Source organism: Bidens hawaiensis, unplaced genomic scaffold (genome assembly GCF_021521415.1).
Source record: "Bidens hawaiensis isolate Kalapana, Puna unplaced genomic scaffold, B.hawaiensis_p1.1 tig00012849_1, whole genome shotgun sequence".
Taxonomy (NCBI): domain Eukaryota; kingdom Viridiplantae; phylum Streptophyta; class Magnoliopsida; order Asterales; family Asteraceae; genus Bidens; species Bidens hawaiensis.
Window position 1 is genome coordinate 331,246 of NW_027492073.1, and position 21,904 is coordinate 353,149.

A 21,904-nucleotide genomic window follows, 5' to 3' on the forward strand; every position below is an offset into this window, starting at 1 on the left:
CAGCTCTAAGCAACTTTATTCACAGATTGCAACCTAAAAAACAAATGACATGGTTTAGCGCTACATATGCTTTTATATTGAAAAAAAAAACGTACATATTAAAAAACCGCAAAATTACCTGGTGCAAATCATCATGAACTGAATCATCTTATGTTGACCGATTTTATAAGATGTGGTCATCTTTGACCCGCACCTTTAACTGTCAACTGTCAATAGAATCACACCTTACAAAGCTGCTTCATTCGACACATTAACCTCTTTCACATCTGTTTCATCTTGACTTATTAAATCGTTCACAGTCGTTGAACTAGGAACCCATCCAAACTTCACCATTTTATCCAAAACCTCTGCTACATCATCATCGTAACCGCTCGACTTTAATCCGCCAATCAGAGTCTTACACGTGTCAACACCAAGTACAAACCCTCTCTTCTTCACTTCATCAATGGAAGCCGATGCTTCAGAAAATTTCCCTTTTTTGCATAACGTTTCCAATAATCCATCAAAAACGTTGCTGCAACAAAGATCCTTATCTAATAACACGTCCAAAAGCTCAAAAGAATTTTTGAAATTATTTTCTTCAGAAAGAAGATTATTCAAGATTTCTGAAGCTTCGGTTTTATTGGTACCCAATGAGATCAAATCTTCAAAGATTGTAAAAAGTTTTGATTTTTCTCCAGATTTGATGTAAGATTGTAAAACGGGTGCGAAAGCTTCTATTTTTGGTGTCAAATTCTTGGAAGCGAACATGTCTTTCAATGCTAAACTTACTTCATTCACCTTCCCTAATTTGCACAGCCCGTTAATCAACGTGTTAAACGTTGGTGTATGCGCAAGCCTGCTCTCCACCATTCTGTCAAATACCAAAAACGCCCTTTCGGTGGCGGCTTCTTCACAGCAGCCCTTCACAAGCACTCCATACACGGATTCAACTGGTTGAATCCCGTTCACGGACATCTCATCTAACAACTTAAACGCTTCCAAAAAATTCTTTGATTTGCAGTACCCATTGATTAATGTAGCGTAAGTCAACGCGTTGACCATCACACCCTCCCCCGGGATTCCATCAAACAACTCGCGTGCCCTTTTAACATCACCCGTCTTACATAGCCCATGAATCAGAGTATTATACGTGACAATATTTGGACAAACGTTTCTTAGAAGCATCTCATCAAACACCTGGAAGGCGTTCTGAATATCGTCTTTTTTAACGAACCCTGCAATCAGAGAACTGCAGGCATGAACATCAAGATTTAAACCCTTTTCCCGAACCTCAGACACGACTTCCATTGCTAACTCCAACATTTCATTCTTTGAAAAACCTTGTACAAACGCGTTGTATATTTGTTCATCCGGAAGAACACTTTTCCCCAAAATGTTTTTCAAAACCGTGAGTGCTTCCTTATCGTTTCCATTTTTACAATAACCATCAATCACGGAAGCCAACACCGCTTGATCTGGCACGATTCCCATCCCAATCATTTCACTAAAACATACATTCGCAAGCTTAACCTTTCCTATATTATTATAACCCGAAATAATCGCCTTGTATGTGAAAGCATTTGGCTTTACTCCACTTTCCACCATTTGAGCCAAAAAGACACGCGCTTCCTCCATTCTTTGCGCCTTACAAAGCCCAATAATTAACGAATTGTAACAAAAAACATCCGGTGATACACCCGCCTCCTTCATATTTTCAAAAACCTCAATCGCGTCATCACACCGATTAAGCTTACACAATCCATCTATTATACAATTGAACGTCACAAGATTAACTTCAATCCCTTTTACAACCATTTCGTTTTTCAACTTAAACGCCTCGTCTACATCCCCTTGTTTCAAGAACCCGTCAATCAACGCGGTATAAGTAACCTTATCCGGATACAAACCGACATGTAACATGTTTTCTAACAACAGTTTTGCATCGTGAGATCGCTTCAATTTGCATAACCCGTCTATAAGACTCGTGTACGTATAAATATCGGGCCTCAAACCCTCCCCTCCCATTAATCTTTTTAACTCAAAAGCTTCATCAACAAGGCCCCTTTTACACAACCCGCTAATTAATACATTGTACGTTAATAAACTCGGGTTATAACCCTTTTTTCTCATTTCACCAAACACCTTTCTCGCCTCGTCCAATTTCCCGACCCTCGCGTAACCACCGATAATGTTGGTATACATAAAGTCATCAGGTTTTAACTTAAATACCGACATTTCATCGTACGTTTTCCAAAACAACTCCATATTATCTTGTCTCAACAAATCATTCATCAAAAAGTTGACCCACCATAAAGTGGATCGCGGGTCTAAATTCTTAGCAACCATCTCGTCTTTGACCCGTAAAGCTTTATCGATCTTACCTTCTTTTCTAAATCCCTCAATCAAAGACCCATAAGTAACGGGTTTAGGAACCAAACCCGCGTTTATCATATCGTCTAAAACCCGTTTTGCATCACTTGATCTCTTCGCTTTGCATAATCCTTCTATTATTATCGAGTAGGTATGCTCATCGGGAACCAAACCATTTTCGATCATCGATTTTTTATAATCGAGAGCTTCGTTAACGAGGCCGCGTCTACACAACCCTCCAATTAACAGACTGTATGTCACCAAATTAGGCCTGCAATTTTTCCCCTCCATTTCCAAAAATACCCTTTTCGCCTCGTCAATGTCTCCGCTTTTACAATAAGCGGTAATCATATTACTGTATCTATAAACATCAGGTGCCACATTGGCTTCAACTAATCTATCATTCACCTTCCAAAACAAATCAATCTTATTGTTTTTTAACAAATCACCCATCAACGAATTCAAGCACACCGAATTCGGGAAAACGTCAATATTCTTTAAGCTTAACAACAAACAAACAGCTTCATTCAACAAAGATTTATTCTTATAAGCGTAAATCAGCTGCGAAAGGCCTACAGAACTAAATTCAACACTTGCAACCGCGTTAAAGACATCCGAAAACGGCGTACGGGTTTCAATCATCTGGTCAAGAATGGCACTGGCCTTCCTTAACTGACTGGAATTACAGAAACACATTGAAAGAATCAAGAAAGATTTAGGATTCTGAGCAATACCCATTTCGTTGGTGGACCATTTGAACAAAAGGTGGAGTCTTTTGGGGTCAAATGATTGATTTTGATGAAGAACTGATTCGATTACATCTGGGTTTAGCTTCTGATTGAGGTTTTGAATTGATTTGATGTGTGACAGCCAGTCATCGTCTTGATGGAGAATTGATGTGATTTGGGTTACTGTTTGTTTATCGTCTTGTTTGGGGATCTTTGAGCAAAACCCTAATCTTGATTTTGGAAAAGATTGGGTTTTTATGAGGTTTATGGCTCGCATGGTTGGTGGAAAATAATTGCAGAGAAATGAAATGAAGAAGAAGAAGAATGGGTCGGATCTTTTGCTATTGATATGGATAATCCATGGTTTAGATCAATGCATTGAGAATGATTATTCGCATTTTAGGGTTCGAATAGGAAGCTGCAAGCAGCCAAGCTTAGCAGGTTGCTTGAAAGTTGAAAATGAAAAAAGTACTAAGGGGTGATTGGTACAGATAATGGAAATGGAGAAAAAATAGAAATGGAAATGGAATCGTAGAGAAAGAGAATTGGTATGGAGAATGAGAATCATTTCTCTTGTTTGGTACATGAGAAAATAAACAGAGAACTCTACCATACCCAACCCCACCTCCACCCAACCTGACACCACTCACCACCGCAGCCCCACCACCACATCCCCACCACCACAGCACCACCACCACAGCCCCACCACCACCACCAGCCCCACCACCACAGCCCCACACCACCACAGCCCTTTTCTTCAACCACAGCCCACCACCACCGGCTGCCGCCACCAAACCCCCTTCTTCAACCACAGTACACAAGAAATTAAAAAGATTCAAATTTTTGGAACATAAGATATAGAAAAAGGAGGCTCAGATCTGTCATCACTGCCTCTTTGGAGATTTTGTGGTGGTGGTTGTGGTGGCGATGATGATGATGATAATCAGAACCACCACTTGAAACCCTAATCTCCGTTCACCCGTACCACCTGCAACCTACAACCGGTTACCATCTCTGTGTTCACCACTGCGAACGGCGGAGACGGGGTAGTGGTTGCAGACTTGGAGACGAGGTGGCGGTTGCAGACTTGGAGACGAGGTGGCGGCCGAAGACGAGGCCGGAGACGGGGTGGTGGTCGGAGACGAGGTGGTGGCCGGAGACGAGGTGGTGACATGCTATGAGGAGGCTGCTGAGAAATGGATTTCTCTTTGTTTTAAAGAGAAATGGAATTCTCTAGTTTTAGAGAAATAGAAAGAGAAATAGAAATGAAAAGTGGAAAACAAACAAAAGAAATATTTTTAATTCCATTTTTCCCCAATCAAATCCCTCTACCAAACACCCCCTAAAGTAGAGAATGATATTGGTCCTTTAATTTTAGTTAACCTGTATAAAGTTCTTTGTTTCATGAATTCTTATTTATGAAATTTTCGGTATTTATAACCTTGGGATTATGGGTGTTCTTCGGATTTGTGTTTAGAGTTTCAAAGTTTTAAACTTTAACCCGAATTCAACCCAAATCTCTCCTTGGTTTTCAAATTTGAGTAATTTGAATTTGGGTTGTGTTAATCGAGTTTTGAGTATCCTAAAAAACAAAAAAGAGAGCAGAAAAAAATAAAAAAACTACAACGTTAAAATAAAACATATTCTTGTTTGGTTGTAATGTAAATAACCAAATAACAAACCAACAAAATCTGATAAAAACAATTCAAAAGAAGAGTAAAATAAACTCCAACCATGATCGTCTTTAATCATATGTGATTTGGTTGTTCGATTATGGTTGCTATTAGTCATGAACGACAAAACATGTTACTAATAAAAAGTCGATTCATAATATGTGGAATGACAACAACGGGTTAGGCCAGATTTTGATAACTTTAGTGGCTAAGGCTTAAGCATGTTATACCTAAAAATATATTTGGTTCTAAACCTAAAAGTTTATTGAGTTTTTTGGGTTGACTTGAAACTCAATATCAGAATCAATAACCAACCTGAATTACTTTGGTTTGGGTTTTTTCGGGTCGGGTAAGTTCCGTTCCAATACAAATTTTCCCGGGTTCAGTTTCAGATAAAAGTGATAACCTTGTTATAACCTTTTATTTCTTTTAGTTATATCCTTGTTTTATTTTTGTATTCACTTTTTTTTTGTTTAAAACTTTCTTCTTAACCACCTAGTACCACTCATGTACGCCACTCATTAGGCTATGCGTAGTGGTGGGGCTACAAATTAGGGCGTTTTGCGCCGTGTAGCGCCCAGTCAGCAAGGGGTGAGATTTGTTTTTTGGGTGTAATGGTGTACGGGCTACAATAGTAATATAATATATATATATATATATATATATATATATATCACACACATACAAAATATAATAATAATAAATGAAACAAGGAAGCAACGACAACTATACATCTCCCCTCCACATTTCGCCCCAGTTTCACCCCTTTGCAGCCCAGGGGGGCGGTGTTCGCGCCCATTGTCGCCCAAAATCGCCCAAACCCAAGCCCCACTACACATGGCCTTAGGGCATGGGCATCTGTAATAGATCCACGATAAATTGAAATGCTATGTCATAAAAACGCCTTACATTTTTTGAATATATTTTCACACTTTTTTTATTCCATTAATTACTCACTATTAAGGCTATGCGTAGTGGAGGAGCTACAATTGGAGGCGAATTGCGTCGTGTGGTGCCCAGTCAGCAAGGGGTAAAAATTTGTTTTTGGGGTGTAATGGTGTAGGGGCTACAACTAGTAATATAATAATAATATATATATATATATATATATATATATATGTATATATAACACACACACATCCATACATGCCGGGCCCACCACCCTGAAAATCGCCCCTTCTTCCAGGCGAGAAGAAGACCTCGCCCCCGCCCCTTTTCGCCCAAAAATCGCCCAGGGGGCGGTGTTCGAGCCCCTTCGCGCCCAAAATCGCCCAAATTGTAGCCCCATTGCATATGGCCTAAGATTCCAGATAAAAAAAAAACACTTTTGAATGAAAAAAATATTTGTGATCAACTATCAAGGACAAAAACGACACTTTATTTTATTTAAAATGTGTTGGAGATAGTCATTTGTGGGTGTTAAGGATTAATCTGACGTGTCATTTAACACATCATATTTATATCACATGAAATATTTAACGTTAAAAATGTTATAACCTGGTTACCTACCACCAGACTACCACCACAATGAAACTACCTACTATCACAAAACACCACCTACCACCAATGAAATTGAGTTAAAAAAAAGGTTTTATGATATAAGTTGTTCATATCTCATATAGTAAGGATATATACTAAGAATAAAAATACAAAATACACTACCCCTCTTCATTAACTTAAAATCCAAAACCCGTAAAATGAAATCATCAATAAATATTTCCTAGTTGCTTATTTAAAAACCTAGAAAATAAATCTAAAAACCTCACTACCACCAACTTATATGGGAGATATGAGGGATGACCCTGGTTTGCCAGGGTTCGAGTCCTCATCTCACCCGGTTTTACCGGCTCCTCGCTGTCGTGCCGTTTGGCGGGCGTGGGGGTCGGGTTTTATCCGGTGAATCCCTCAACAGGTGGACCGCTAGGGGCTCCATCCGTCCGGACTAGTGGCCGGCTCATGCTACCTTTAACCAATGGGGGTCGCGTACGTGGTACCCGGCGTTACTTAGTTGGCCGTTCAAAAAAAAAAAAAGAAAATAAATCTAAAAAAAATATAAAGCAAAAACACATGAGTAAATAAATAGGACAAAAACGTGGAGTTTACAAAGTTTTAGGGTTATAGCAAATTATTAAATAAAAATAAAAATACATCAAAGAAGCATTGCAGGTAGGTACATGAAGGTGCACTGCATCATCCCATAGACTCACTGACGGCTATATTATCTTCTTCTCAAAACCCTAGCTTTCCTTCATATCAACCTCCGGTAAAGTATTCATCACCTGATTCGATTCCTTCTTTTAAATTATTCAAAATCAAAACTTTAATTGTTTTCTTGCACCAAAAGATATTACTTTCTTATACTTGTATCTTGCTACTATTCGTGATTTGATTCATTATTTGATGGTTTAATGCAAATTAGTTGTAAACCCAGAACCCAAAACTTGTATTCTTGTATTTGATTTCATGTTTGACTTTAGTCAACAATAGCTGTTAAACTGATAATACAATGTTGTAAGGATACCTAATTATTATTCTTTTGGTTGCAGCTATGGCTGGTTCACTAATTCATGCTGCTTATTTCGCGTCGGTTGACCGCGAAACAAAGGTTTATAAAACCGGGAAGGCGAAAAGAATGGTTAAAATGATATCATGTTCATATGCACCAATGAGAATCAGGACCTTTTCAGGCCTGCGCGGGTCGAATTCGTTAGATAGTATCATGAAAACGGGTCAAGATTTTCATTCTTGGGTTTCGTTAGCGACTTCTGTTCGGTCGAAACGGGTGGCAACTCGTGTTGTTCCGAAAGCGATGTTTGAGAGGTTTACGGAGAAGGCTATAAAGGTAATTATGCTTGCGCAAGAGGAGGCGCGTCGGTTAGGACACAATTTTGTTGGCACGGAGCAGATATTTTTAGGGCTTATTGGTGAAGGAACTGGAATTGCTGCTAAGGTTTTGAAATCTATGGGGATTAGTTTGAAAGACGCGCGTGTGGAAGTTGAGAAGATTATTGGTAGGGGTAGTGGTTTTGTTGCTGTTGAGATTCCGTTTACGCCTCGAGCTAAACGCGTTTTGGAACTCTCGTTGGAAGAAGCTCGTCTACTTGGTTTTTTTAACTTTTTTGGCTGATTTTTCTTCAATAGCAGTTATTTAATTTTATTATGGAAATGTGTTTAGGTCACAATTATATTGGATCAGAGCATTTGCTACTCGGTTTGCTTCGAGAGGGTGAGGGTGTTGCAGCTCGTGTTTTGGAGAATTTAGGGGCCGACCCTAGTAACATTCGCACTCAGGCAAGTCTATTGTTGTTTTTTGTTAATTATAGTTGTTGGAACGTTAACATTAGGGTTTATTAGCATTTGCTACCTGTAAACAAACTGAAGGAACAAGAACGAAGTATGTTGGTGCTTGTTCGTTGAACTTTAAGCGAACAAACACTATGAACACGAAACAATTAAACTAACGAAATGAGCGTGTTCATGTTCGTTTGTTAACATTATAACATATTATTCACGAACATAAACGATATGAACATGCCTGAACATAGATGAACAGACACAACTGAGGTAAAACTGTAAAACCAATTAATGAGTGTAAACGAATGAAATACAAACGTATACTAACAAACATAAATGAATGTAACAAACCAGCTTAAACAAACGCAAATGAACGTTCACGAGCATAAATGAATGAACGAGATATGTGTTCATGTTTGTACGTTCAATTGACTGAATTCTTTTCTTGTTCATGAATGTTTGTTTTTTAAATAAACGAACTTCCCGCCGAACAATTCACGAACAGTTGATGCTTGGTTTCTTTACAGGCCTAGCATTTAGATATTATTCCAGTCGCATTCACATTTTCAAAATTTTAACCCTATTTGTTATATTTATTTTAATTTGGTCATTTCTTTTTCAAATTCACGAGTAGGTGATTCGAATGGTTGGTGAGAGTGCAGAAGCAGTTGGTGCAGGTGTTGGTGGCGGGACCTCTGGTAGCAAGATGCCGACACTTGAGGAGTATGGAACAAACTTAACAAAGCTAGCTGAGGAGGTATGTTGCATAATGGTTTCTTGATGTATATTAATTTTTTATTTAAATCACCTTTTTTTTATTTATAGGGTAAGTTGGATCCGGTGGTTGGAAGGCAGCCACAAATTGAACCGGTCACACAGATTTTGGGCCGCCGAACCAAGAACAACCCTTGCCTTATTGGTGAGCCAGGTGTCGGAAAACCGCCATTGCAGAAGGTCTTGCTCAAAGAATTGCAAATGGCGATGTGCCTGAAACCATTGAGGGGAAGAAGGTGAGTTGACTTCATGACATTCTAGAAACTTTACAGGTGGCAAGATGGGTGGGTCGGGTAACGGGTCAAAACAAGTTTCATTCTTTTGTTTTGTAATGTATTCAGGTGATAACCCTAGATATGGGTCTGCTTGTTGCTGGCACAAAGTATCGAGGAGAGTTTGAAGAAAGATTAAAAAAGTTGATGGAAGAAATAAAACAAAGTGATGATATTATTCTTTTTATTGACGAGGTTCATACTCTTATTGGAGCCGGTGCTGCAGAAGGAGCAATTGATGCTGCTAATATATTAAAACCCGCTCTCGCTAGAGGTGAATTGCAGGTAACCAGTAATATTATTATTGTAATTTATGTTTTTTTAGAAGGAGTTTATTAATTGATGTGTGTTAATGTGTTATGTGACAGTGCATTGGGGCTACAACACTTGATGAATACCGAAAGCATATTGAAAAAGATCCAGCATTAGAGAGACGGTTCCAGCCCGTTAAGGTACCCGAGCCGTCTGTTGATGAAGCAATACAGATTTTAAGAGGGCTTAGAGAAAGATATGAAATTCATCATAAGCTTCGGTACACTGACGAGGCTGTAGTTGCTGCTGCTGAACTAGCACATCAATATATAAGGTATTTACTATTATACGATTTATATCTGTATTATAAGATGACCTTTTACAATGGTTGATGATTTTTGTCATACGCTACAGTGATCGTTTTCTTCCTGATTAAGCAATCGATTTGATCGATGAAGCCGGATCTCGTGTTAGACTTCGCCATGCACAGGTACATATATTTATTTGTTGACTCGTTTACAACCAGTTTTGACATGTTTACTACCTGTTTGTATGACTAGTTACCTGAAGAAGCTAAAGAGCTTGAGAAAGAGCTTAGACAGATAACAAAAGAGAAAAACGAAGCAGTCCGTGGTCAGGACTTTGAAAAGGTAATGCTTCTCTTCATTGACTCATTTCATATGTTTGACTTTGACCTTAAGTTTGACTTCTGACCAGGCAGGGGAGCTTAGAGATAGAGAAATGGATCTCAAGCTTCAAATATCAACTCTAATTGATAAAAACAAAGAAATGAGTAAAGCCAAGGTTGAAGCGGGTGATGAGGGTCCCACAGTGACAGAATCCGACATCCAACATATTGTCGCCACGTGGACTGGAATACCCGTGGAGAAAGTCAGCAGTGACGAGTCAAACCGCCTCCTCAAAATGGAAGACACCCTTCACACACGCGTCATTGGTCAGGACGAAGCAGTCAAAGCCATTAGCCGAGCCATCCGCCGAGCCCGTGTCGGTCTCAAAAACCCTAACCGCCCCATCGCCAGCTTCATATTCTCGGGTCCCACTGGTGTCGGGAAATCCGATCTCGCCAAATCACTAGCCACATACTACTTCGGGTCCGAAGAATCCATGATCCGACTTAACATGAGCGAGTTTATGGAACGACACACGGTTTCAAAACTCATCGGTTCGCCGCCCGGTTACGTCGGTTACACCGAAGGCGGTCAGTTGACTGAAGCAGTCCGCCGCCGTCCGTACACACTCGTCCTATTCGACGAAATCGAAAAAGCTCACCCCGATGTGTTTAATATGATGCTTCAAATTCTCGAAGACGGAAGGTTGACCGATAGCAAAGGTCGGACCGTTGACTTTAAGAACACGCTTTTAATCATGACATCGAATGTCGGAAGCAGTGTTATTGAAAAAGGTGGTTGGAGAATCGGATTTGACCTCGATTATGACGAGAAAGACAGTAGTTATAACCGAATCAAAAGTTTAGTAACCGAAGAACTTAAGCAGTATTTTAGGCCCGAGTTTTTAAACAGATTGGATGATATGATAGTATTTAGACAGTTGACCAAGTTGGAAGTCAAAGAGATTGCTGATATTATGTTAAAGGAAGTGTTTGAGAGGTTAAAGGGTAAAGAAATAGAGCTTCAAGTGACTGTGAGATTTAGAGATAGGGTGGTTGAAGAAGGGTATAACCCTAGTTATGGTGCAAGGCCTTTGAGGAGGGCAATAATGAGGCTTTTGGAGGATAGTATGGCGGAAAAGATGCTTGCACGCGAGATCAAGGAGGGTGATTCGGTGATTGTGGATGTTGATTCGGATGGTAATGTTACGGTTTTGAATGCTGCAGGTGGTGCTCCGCCAGAGGTGTTACCTGAGCCGATTGTAGTGTAGACGAAGGGTATTTTGGTCATTTTACGTTGGTCGGGGTATTGGATTTTCGGACATTTATTTCATTCGTCATTCGATTTAAGTAATTTAGTTACGTGTTGAAGTTACTTTGGCACATAACAAAAATATTGAAAGATAAACTTAGAAAATAATTACTTGAATGCACCAGAATTTAACACAACTGTCCAATTCAACAATGTTTTTAATTTTAGGATACTGTCACTGAATGTCACATCAGCTTTGTTTTATTTTCTTTAAAATACATATGGACTGGCAAGTCATCAAGAAGCCAATTTTACAAGGTGTTACATTATATTTTACAAGTGGGAACACTGCTCTCAGGCGTGCGCTTTGGAGATAAACATCGACATATTGTGTAGACAGCGTTGGCGCTTTGGAGATAAACATCGACATATTGTGTAGACAACGTTGGAGAAGCGAAGAATCTCTTTAGTCCCTCACTTTCCATCCTTCTCTCCTCCTCTTCTTTATCTCTATAGGCATGTAGCTCTCTCTCTCTCTCTCTCTCTCTCGCTAAGTTAATAGCAGCAACAAGAAGGGAATAGAGTTTTTCCGAACTTCAAACGGATGTTTTTGGGCTTTTGATCGGAAGAAAGATACGATTTGACGGATGTAAAACTTATTTCGAAACAGTGACTGTTGGATAGTTTTGAATAGAGTTTTGACTTTTTACTACACAACTTTTTTGCAAAACTCGGAAAAGATGACTGGACGCCACGTGGCGTTAAACACATAGGAGTGAAGAGTTTTTACTACGCATGGTCTATTAACTTACTCTACAAGTAATCTTTTTTGGTAACTGTGAGAACCTGGTAATAAATAACTTACAAGATATCAACGTTACACTAACCAATGAAATCAAGTAAAGGTGAGAGGTTAAAAGACAGAAAACAAGTGAAACTGGAGCCATAGAATCTTAATATAGTCTATTAACTAATAACTAATAAGAATAGACTCTTAATGTTGTATACAATGTATTTTTATGTGATTTTTGTCTATAAAAATAAAAGTTACAACATGATTCTATATACCAGCATATATTGATACAACATTGTATTTATACATTATCATTCAGTTAATTAATCACTAGAAAGAGATTGTCTCTGTGCAATACTGAGTGCCTCTAAAACCTTTTGTATCTCCATAGTCATGGCACTATCTATACTCCCTGATGACAACTTCTTATGTGCTTTTTGTAAGTGAAGCTTCAACGCGTTGCTGCTTAAGCCTGCGTTCTTCCCACATATCTGGCACACCCTCATCGCGGGCTTTTTTTGTTGCCACTCCATTGAAGCCTTTCCATGCAACTTTTTGTCTAATTCCAAAAGTGCCCTTGCAAATCCATCGTTCGGATGCGCTCGCCTATGTACTCTTCTTAGAATATTCCATGCTTTCAGCAATGTATAATTCCTTCACAAATAACCACAACCATAAATAATGAATAATGTTATACTAGTAAAAATGTGTCAAATTAAACAAGGGATAAAACTTACTTCCTCATCATTAAGTAAGAGAGAACAACCGTTGCGCTCCTGCTTCTCCCTTCAAAGCAATGAACCAAAACCTTACCGCCTTTTTTTTCAACACCATCAATGAATTGGTGCGCATCTTCAAATATATCACTGATGTTTGAATCTTCTTCATCGCCAATCTGTTAATCATAACAAAAATCTTAATGGGCTGATTCAGGATGTGTTAAATCTCTAACGGGTCAAACAGGTAAAATGAAAAAAGATTAGTTGAAAACAAAATGTGCCAAACGAGCTGAAAGTAGCCCACAATGTACTTCTAATGCATACAACCGCATAAATCATTTGATCTAAAGAATTAGATTATTACTGAAATTGTTTTTTCAAGAAATTATATATGGTAGTATAACAATATACAGTAAACTTTAAAACTTTAGACAAAAAGTGATTCTGGCCAACCAAGCCTGATTTGGCATGTACAAAAATGACCCGTTTATCATGTTTGTCCGTTTAATTTTAACCGAACAAAAGATTGAACACGAACAACTAAACACACATGGTTTTATTGTTCGTGTTCATTCGTTAACAGCATAAACGAACGTAAACTAACGAACATAACTGGGCTAAAACTAGTTATAACTAATGTTGTGTTGGGCCTAAAAAGTTGTTAAATTATACAAGGTTTTAATGGGTCAAAAAAATTTAATGTATATATTAACAAGCGAACTTAAGCAAATGTAAACTCACGAACATAAATGAATGTAAACGAACAAAAATAAATGAATTTAAATGGACGAACGTAAGCGAAAGTTCACTAAATGTGAATGAACAAACAAGACATGTGTTCATGTTCGTTCCTTTATTAAAGAAACAAACATATTAAACTTTCGGTTAATTTACAGGCCTACCCGTTCAGACCAGGCCCATTTTGCCACTTCAAAAAGATTTATACAAAAAAAATAAAGGATATATAACTTACAGAAAAATTTAAATACTCAAATAAGTCGGTCCGTTGAGATTCAGACTGTCCAATTTCATTAGTACACAAACACAATATATGTGTAATCCCTATATGTTGCAATGTGTAAACCGATCTTGCAGCTAACGATCCACCAATAAATAAGTTACTTGTAATCATTGATGGTTTTTCTGTATTTCCAGCATCGGATATTATTGATATTCTCTCAAGGATATGTTCAAGCCTAAGCTGTAAATTAAACAAACACAAGTAAACTGTAAATAAAGTGGAAACTTGGTATTAAGGAGATAATGTTTTCATAATTTGGATAAATTACCTTCAATTCATAAGCATCGACAACATAATTACTCTCGGTGCTCTCGAAATACCCTGAGATGAAATTATTTTCTTGACATAGCTTTATGGCTTCGCGTTTTAGCAATTCGTTCCATTGTTCTAGTTCTTTATTTAGTTCAGCATCTACCTGTAAAGATAAATGGATAACTAATTTGTATCAAAGATGATTCAAAGAATTATGTTATTTTAATAATATTATTACCAAGGAATGACAACTCCTGACTGAACACAAAAACATGACAGGGATTAGAGTTGGGGCTAGGCCCGTATATAGTTCGCTAACGTTCAGTGAACCATTTGGCAGGAAGTTCGTTTATTTTAACAAATGAACAAACATGAACAAACAAGTTCGTTCAATTAATTGTTGTGTTCGTGTTCGGTTCGTTTACAGGCTCAGTTGGGCTAAACAGGTTCAGGCCATAAACGGGTCAGTTTCAAGTTGACATAACCAGCCCGTTTAAAATTATAATTAAAATTCAAAAGATCATAAATATACTCGCCAACTCGTTTATAACCCATTTACAATCCGTTACCTAACCAGCATGTTTACAACCAATATAGCCAGTCGGTTGACCGTTTTAGATAATCAGGTTACACATGTCTGAGTTAAGGTCATTCTTTGACTTAAATTACCATCTATAATTTTACCTGTTTGACTCGTTAAAAGTTAAAAATGACTCTCTAAGCAAACCTTAGCATATTTGTGGAAATCACGCAGCTTTGAGGTGATGCACGCAGTGCGTAACGGTTCTGCATTCGCCTTATTAGACTTTCCATGTGAAGACGAATCCCGTGATAATGGAGAAACCGAGTCTATATTATCTTTAGATCCCGAACATGATGCTTTTTGAGTTGTTTTCTGTAAATCACTATCATTTGAATCTGCCTGGCCACCCTTACTTTGAGGAGAAACACAAGGTGCAGACTGTGATTGTGTGTGGGACTCAAGTATCATCAAATCTTCTTTATCAAAATCACCACTCGATGATTTATCAATAATATTCATAAAAATCCTCAACAAAGTATCCAGCTTTTGGTGAAGTGTGAGTAAAAGGATATGAAAACCCTGTAAATCCATCAGAGCTGCACGAAACCCGCTTCTAAATTCATGAATAACCGAGATCATATCTTTAATAAAAGTCGAATTGCTTCCAGAAGTTTCAGAAGCTTCTGAAGGAAATCCTAATTTCCCGTTAGTAATTTCATGCAACAAATGTGACGCGTATTCAGGACAGTTGATAAGGAGTTCAACCAGTTTAGGATAGTTTTCTTGATCGTGTAAACGCTTTCCAGCTGGAGGTCGACGAGGGACACCAGAGTCAATAGCCACAATATCAAAATCGGTTAGTATTGGATCCATTGTAACTTGTCTTTTTAAAGGTTTTTCATCAGAAAGATGAAAGGTTTTTGATGATAAATTTGAATCATCGGTACTTATTCTCATATCTCCTGAAGTTGATCTTCTTTCTTTTTGAAGTGCCCGAATTACCCTTGGTCTATATCTATTAATAGCAGAATCAAAAGCTTCTTCTAATGCGTCTCTATTTGCAGGCGCCATTTTGTCTGCTAATAATAAGTTTGCAGAGTTACCTCGCCACCTCAGATACCGACACTGAAACCGGTCTTCGTTTCTGATAACGAGATCCAACATTGAGATTCTACCAAGGGCAGCCGCCGTCTTTTCTGCGGCTTCTTGTGTTTGGAATGCACTTGAGTTTTCCAAAAGGGGAGATCCATGCACATAACTGTTAACGAACCAAACCGAACATTTAGTAAACAGTTTGTGAAGCTCATTTTAGTTAAATGAACAAACATGAACACATTTCTTGTTCGTTCACTTATGTTAGTGAACATTTGTTTATGTCTTTTCATTTACGCTAGTTGATGTTTGTTCGTTTACGTGTGTTTAAGTTTGTTCGTTTATGTTCATCTATATATTCAGTTAAACCTTTTAGGCCCACAACAATTTAGTCTACTTTTATTACTTTTTAGGCCCGATGGATTGAGTTCACGTTTTATTTAAATCGGTGTTCGCTTGGTTATGTTTTGTTCATCTATGTGTGTTCATTTATGTTCGTAAATCGTTCGTTAATTCTATTACAAACGAACACACACTCATTTTCTTAACAAACGAACACGTACAAGAAAACCCCATTCGTTAAATTGTTCGTGTTCAGTTGAATTAAACGAAAAAACACGAACAGTAGTAAAGTACAAAACCATACTTCATCAAGAAAAGGCATCGGCTGAGTTCAAGAGCTTCTAGAAGTTCTGAGCAAGTAACTTCACCAACTTCATCTCCATCAGAGATTGCAGCCTCTCTTGCTCTTTCTGCAGCTTCCTTGATTTCTAACCACTCAGGACTACAATTGTGAATCACTCTAGCCTGCACACGTTATAATGCAGTAACATTTAATAACATTTTCACAGACAGTAAACCTAAATCTGGTAAAAAAAAGTCAGAAATTATAATAACTTGTGGAGTTCTAACACCAAGCCATTTTGCAAATTCATAACCAAGTCGTTCCGACTGTGTAGCCATTCTAGAAGATGCAAATTTGATAACAGCTGCTGATTCTTTAGGGACAAACTCACCACTTTCATTATGGTTAAACAGTGCAAAGAATACAACTCCACCTGAATTCACTGTTACCTGTACTTGATCAAAACACGAAGTTACAAATAGTAAATTTTAAGACCCGAATTTCATGTCAGTATATCATTGAAGAAACACACACTTCTAATGCTTTATTCATATCATCCTCAGAATGTTCAATACTGCTGCTTTGTTCAGTACGGTGAAGTGAAGAAAGCATGTTCCATGAAAATGAGCTTGACTCGATGTTCAACATTGCAGCCTTACCGAGTCTTTCCCATAAACTAATTTCTGTAACTTGCTCAAAAGACGGAAGCTTTTTTAAATCCAAACTTAAATCCCCTGCTGCACTGTACAGTTTAATCACAATTACAAAACTAAGCAATCAAAATTCCTATTATAAGATCAAATGGCATACGCGTTTACACAAGAAAATAACTGAGAAAATGAAAAATAACCTTAAGAGCATGGTATCAAGTCTTTGAGGGTGGCGAGGGAATCCAGACGACTTATACCTAGCACTTCGTTTCCTAACTAACTCCAACCATTGAGAAAACCTAAAAGCAGTGCCTGCTGCATTATGACCCAACATGTACAATACCTACACCAACCAATAACCAATTATCAGTTCAGGCAGTGCATCATACACTTTATACATTTATACTCCAATTTGGGAAGACTAGGGATAAACATTCATGAATTTCAGCTAGGGCTGTAAACGAACCAAACCGAATGAAGCCTTGTTCATGTTCGCTCGTTTAGCGTTAAACTTGTTGACGAACGGTTCATGAACACTAACCTAATGAAAAAATATTCGTCCGTTAAGAAAATGAACTTGTTCACGAGCGCAAACGAACATATACTATTTAAGAAAGAAAAAAAAAGCATCATTCTTAACCAAAGACATTAGACATGATCACCTTAACTAAATATAAAGTTAAATAATAATAACAATAATCAACGAAACACAAGTAACTAGATTTGTTGTTAGTCAAAGCAGGAGAGTTTACAAAACAAACAATTAACAATATATCGTGTTCGTGTTTGTTCATTTATTAAACAAACGAACTTAACGTTTGGTTCGTTTACAGCCATGATTGCAGCATTTAGGGCATAAACTCATGTCTCATTTTGAAAAAACAACAACAATAACTATTATAATGTGAGAAAACGAAGTAAAAATAAGCGAGCGAGCGAGCGAACGAACACGAGAGGCGACAGTAAGGGGAAGAGGAGCATCAGTATCGTCATATCCGAAATCAAACTCCTTATCATCGTCTCTCTGCATATTTACAGATAATATTAGGGCACGTTGCAATGTAGAACAACCCTAGGCTAGATCCAAAGCAATTAAACAAACGTAGGCGCTTTTTGAATTTGAATTTAAATTTGAAATAGAAAAGGTATTGAAATGATGAATTACCTGATGGATAGAAAGAGCGTAAAGGTCATCTTTTGTCTCACCGGCCGCCATTCTTAGATTTCAATAATTAATCGCTTACTTTTACGGTGGCCGGAAAGACTTACGGTTAGTTATTCACCGGTGATCGATCACGTGACGGTCGGTCAGAGGAAGGAATAATAATAATATTAATATATATACGTATTTTAATAGATGATGATAATACCCTCATGTTTTCATAAGTTTTCTTGTAAAAGTATATTGTTGAAGCATCTTAGGTCCCCCAAAGTAGTTCCATGATAAATTAACTAAGCATACCTTAAACCGTTAACCAAAACTAACTGAAAAGATAACTGAGATTAAAGTTATGGTTAAGGTTCGTTGATTAACTGATAAATCGGTTATGGCTGTCAGCTATAGTTAAGGATGTCTCATAAGTCAATGTTAACAGGACTAAACATTTTAGCCAATTCAATTTAATATATTTTTGCTAAATTATACAGCAACTAATGCTAAAACTAAAGCTGTAAGCATATTTGTATCATTGTATGTAGTATGAAAAAGAAATAAATAATACAATTGATTTATAGTTTTTCACATATTTGCTTATAAACCGTTGGCGTTATTTATTATTTTTTAATTTGTTCATATTTAATTCATTTATCATTTTATTGTGAACGGATGCATCATCTTTATTATAAAATTAAATATCAAAATTTTGGCAGATGATCCCATAATTAAACATTAAGTGAAAGCGACCCATAACCAACCATTGATCAAAACTATACCCGTTTAATCATAACCAAGAATCGGTTATGATTGTTGACTTATTATTAAGCATATCCCTTAACCAAGGCTCAGTTATGGTTAGAGATGTTCAACGAAACCGGTTCCTGGAACCGAACCGGTGGACCCGAACCGGTTCCTACCCGTTTTTTGTAGGAACCGGACCCTATCTGATTCAACCCGATGATCCGTGACCGGTCCTTGCATTTTTGAGTGGGGGCGGGTAGGAACCGGAACCGAACCAGAACCGGTTCTGGAACCGAACCATCCGGAACCGGTTCTTAACCGGTTCTAGCCGTTGGATCGAATATAGCCGTTGGAAATCGTTTTTTTGGCCGTTTTTTGACCATTGGGGTCAAAAATAGCCGTTTTTTGGCTCCCCCAAGCACCCCACTACTAGTATAAATAGGTATTTGGTGTCATGGGTTCATCACAACACTCAAAACGCAAACCCGAACGCAAAAAAATACAAAAAAACGCTATTACAACGTTTTGAGTTCTCTAATCTCTTGTTTTCTCTTCTTCTATATTCATATTTGTTGTTATGGCTGCCTCACAATCATCGGTTGGTCAAGGTTCCAACGTCGAACCAAGTTTCGTTCGTATTGTACCTCATAATCGTAATCAAGAGATTTGGTGCAATTGGGATTTGGTTGAATTGAGTAACCATTCATTGAAGGCTCGATGCAAGTTTTGTGGGATTTATTTAAACCCACTTTCGAATTCAAATTTGAAGAAACACATCGAAAAACCGTATTGCAAGGCGTTGAAAAAGAACGTCGATTCGCAACAAACGCAAATGGATAGTGAAGGCGGAATATTTACATACCAAATTGATCGAGTTCAAGATCGTATGGCGAAGTTTGTGATTCAAGAAGCTTTGCCGTTTAGCCACTTCGACAACCCTCGCTTAACCGCCATGATTCGAGATACGCTTCAACCACAATACACTCACGTAAGTCGTCATACTCTTAAACGTTATTGTTTAAAATTGTGGAAGAAGGCCAAAGAGGTACTAATTGCATATTTTGAAAATATAAATACGGGAATAAACTTAACTAGTGATGTTTGGTCGGCTCCACATGGTCTACCCGAATCTTATCTTTGTGTCACCGCTCATTGGGTAGACCCGTTATCGTGGGAAATGATGAAACGCACAATTGCTTTCGAACTCTTTGAGTATCCACATACGGGAGATAATTTGTTTGAAATTTTAGATTATGTTATAAAAACTTATAAACTAGAAAATAAAATATTTTCAATGGCATTTGATAACGCGTCGAATAATACATCGGTGGTTGATAAATTAAAATTAAAATATACGCCGATTTGCAATGGTGTATTTTTTCACTCAAGGTGTGTTGCACATATCATTAATTTAATCGTGCAAGACGGACTTGCTTCGGATGAGGTTACATCGGTTATAAACGATTTTAGACCTAATGATACATGAAGTTTTTAAGAAAAGTAAAAAAAGACAAATGGAATATAGAAAATTTTGTAAAGATACGGGAAGAAAAGCTTTGGGAGCTAATTGGGATGTACCTCATCGATGGAATTCCACTTGCATAATGTTTCAAAGTGCTTTGAAACAAAGAGAAACTTTACAAATGTTTCATTCTAGTCTTGCCGAGAATGATTTGGCAATCCCCTTTTCAAATGAGAAATGGGAAATTATCAATGACTTATCGACTTTTCTTGAAGTTTTTAAAACATCAACTACGAAACTATCGGGAACGTATTATCCGACAAGTCCCTTGGTTATTTCGGAGTTATTTTTAATCGTTAACAATCTTAAAGAATTTGAAAATAAAAGTCCAATGTTTTCAAACATCATATTACCAATGAAGTTTAAATTAAAAAAATACTTTCTTGAATTGCCACCGGTTTTTACTTGCGCCGCCGCTTTAAACCCAATGTTAAATGTTACGGGGGTTGAATGTGTGATAGACGAAATTTTTTCAGCCTTAGATATGCATGAAGTTGACCCAAACTTTTCAACAGAGGCAAAAAATGATTTTAACTTGAATTTTAAATTTATGTATGACTTTTATTTAAATAAATATGGGTCAAACATACACATGCCTATGCCGGGGGGGTCTTCATCAAGTTCAAGTGCTACTAGAGTACGAGATCCCATGATTAGCCTTATGAACACCGTTCGCAACGTAACGGCTAAAAAACAAAGGGGTAACACCCCTTCAAGCGAACTAGGAAGGTATAGTGCAAATGATTACTCTACCGGTTTATCCGAAGAGGAATATGGCACTTTTGATGTTTTGGCTTGGTGGAAGGTAAAGGAAACCGAGTTTCCGATTCTTGCCACCATGGCCCGTGATTTACTAACCGTCCAAGCTTCTACGGTAGCTTCGGAATCCGCTTTTTCTCTTAGTGGCAGGGTAATATCGGTGAGAAGAACAAGACTAAATTCGGAGTCGGTGGAGATGTGCATTTGCTTAAAGGATCACTTGGACTCAATCGATCGTATTCAACACGTAACCACTCTCGAAGATGAAACACCACCTGATGTTCGAGTGCACGACGAACAAGAAGGCATTTCTACAAGTAATTCCGAGGAAGAAGTCGCCGCTCAATAATTACGACGAACAAGAAGGCTTTTCTAGAAATAATATGTCACAACTTTATATTTATAAGTTTAATGTTTTGTTAGTTTGTTTTTGAAGATTTTAAAACATGTAACCTTTTTTTTTTGAACTTCTTAAAGTAAATAAAATGAATTTTATGTTAATTGTTTTGTTTATTTTTCATGCTATACAAATACGAATCATAGTTTAGAATCCAAATCGCGCAAACGAAAAACAAAAAAAAAAAACTAAATGCACTTGTATTGCAAATCCAATGAACAAGTTTACATTGTACAATGGTTACATATTTAACTGATGATGTTCCAACTGATGAAACTCTGCAACTGATGTGTCACTGATTCATATTTTGCATCAGTGACAACAAACTCTGCAACTGATGAATGTTCCCACTGATGAGTATTCCTCATCAGTGGCAACCTTCAGTAGTTGTCATCAGTGGCAGCTTTCCCACTGATTCAACTGATGACT

The 21,904-nt window shown here is 37.7% G+C and overlaps 2 protein-coding genes and 1 pseudogene across 3 annotated transcripts; 1 reads left to right on the top strand and 2 right to left on the bottom strand.

Moving 5' to 3' along the window:
* Nucleotides 1-98: 98 nt before the first annotated feature.
* Nucleotides 99-3,357, bottom strand: LOC143542455 (uncharacterized). The gene has a single exon (XM_077035036.1). It carries the CDS (start codon nucleotides 3,355-3,357, stop codon nucleotides 226-228), a length of 3,132 nt encoding a protein of 1,043 aa, XP_076891151.1. The 3' UTR covers nucleotides 99-225.
* Nucleotides 3,358-6,880: 3,523 nt separating this feature from the next.
* On the top strand, nucleotides 6,881-11,373 carry LOC143542457 (ATP-dependent Clp protease ATP-binding subunit ClpA homolog CD4B, chloroplastic-like; annotated as a pseudogene). The gene is made up of 10 exons (XR_013136906.1): nucleotides 6,881-7,016; nucleotides 7,300-7,857; nucleotides 7,929-8,044; nucleotides 8,682-8,804; nucleotides 8,873-9,057; nucleotides 9,163-9,378; nucleotides 9,462-9,679; nucleotides 9,760-9,835; nucleotides 9,906-9,995; nucleotides 10,063-11,373. The product of XR_013136906.1 is annotated as an ATP-dependent Clp protease ATP-binding subunit ClpA homolog CD4B, chloroplastic-like (transcript).
* An 861-nt stretch (nucleotides 11,374-12,234) lies between these two features.
* Nucleotides 12,235-18,193, bottom strand: LOC143542459 (dual specificity protein phosphatase PHS1-like). Its single transcript, XM_077035039.1, has 11 exons — nucleotides 18,066-18,193; nucleotides 17,850-17,924; nucleotides 17,101-17,243; nucleotides 16,785-16,992; nucleotides 16,523-16,699; nucleotides 16,272-16,432; nucleotides 14,738-15,791; nucleotides 14,027-14,173; nucleotides 13,711-13,938; nucleotides 12,756-12,913; nucleotides 12,235-12,672 (listed from the first exon to the last, which is right to left on the bottom strand). The coding sequence occupies exons 1-11, from the start codon at nucleotides 18,114-18,116 to the stop codon at nucleotides 12,342-12,344; spliced, it is 2,733 nt and encodes a 910-aa protein (XP_076891154.1). The 5' UTR covers nucleotides 18,117-18,193; the 3' UTR covers nucleotides 12,235-12,341.
* Nucleotides 18,194-21,904: the final 3,711 nt, after the last annotated feature.

Excerpts from the sequence above, each read along its gene's own strand:
- LOC143542455 (XM_077035036.1), bottom strand. The coding sequence starts at position 3,357 with ATGCGAGCCATAAACCTCATAAAAACCCAATCTTTTCCAAAATCAAGA.
- LOC143542459 (XM_077035039.1), bottom strand. The coding sequence starts at position 18,116 with ATGGCGGCCGGTGAGACAAAAGATGACCTTTACGCTCTTTCTATCCAT. Across the intron at positions 17,925-18,065 it reads ACGCTCTTTCTATCCATCAG|AGAGACGATGATAAGGAGTT; the intron begins GTAATTCATCAT and ends GTAAATATGCAG. Across the intron at positions 16,993-17,100 it reads CTTGATACCATGCTCTTAAG|TGCAGCAGGGGATTTAAGTT; the intron begins GTTATTTTTCAT and ends TAAACTGTACAG.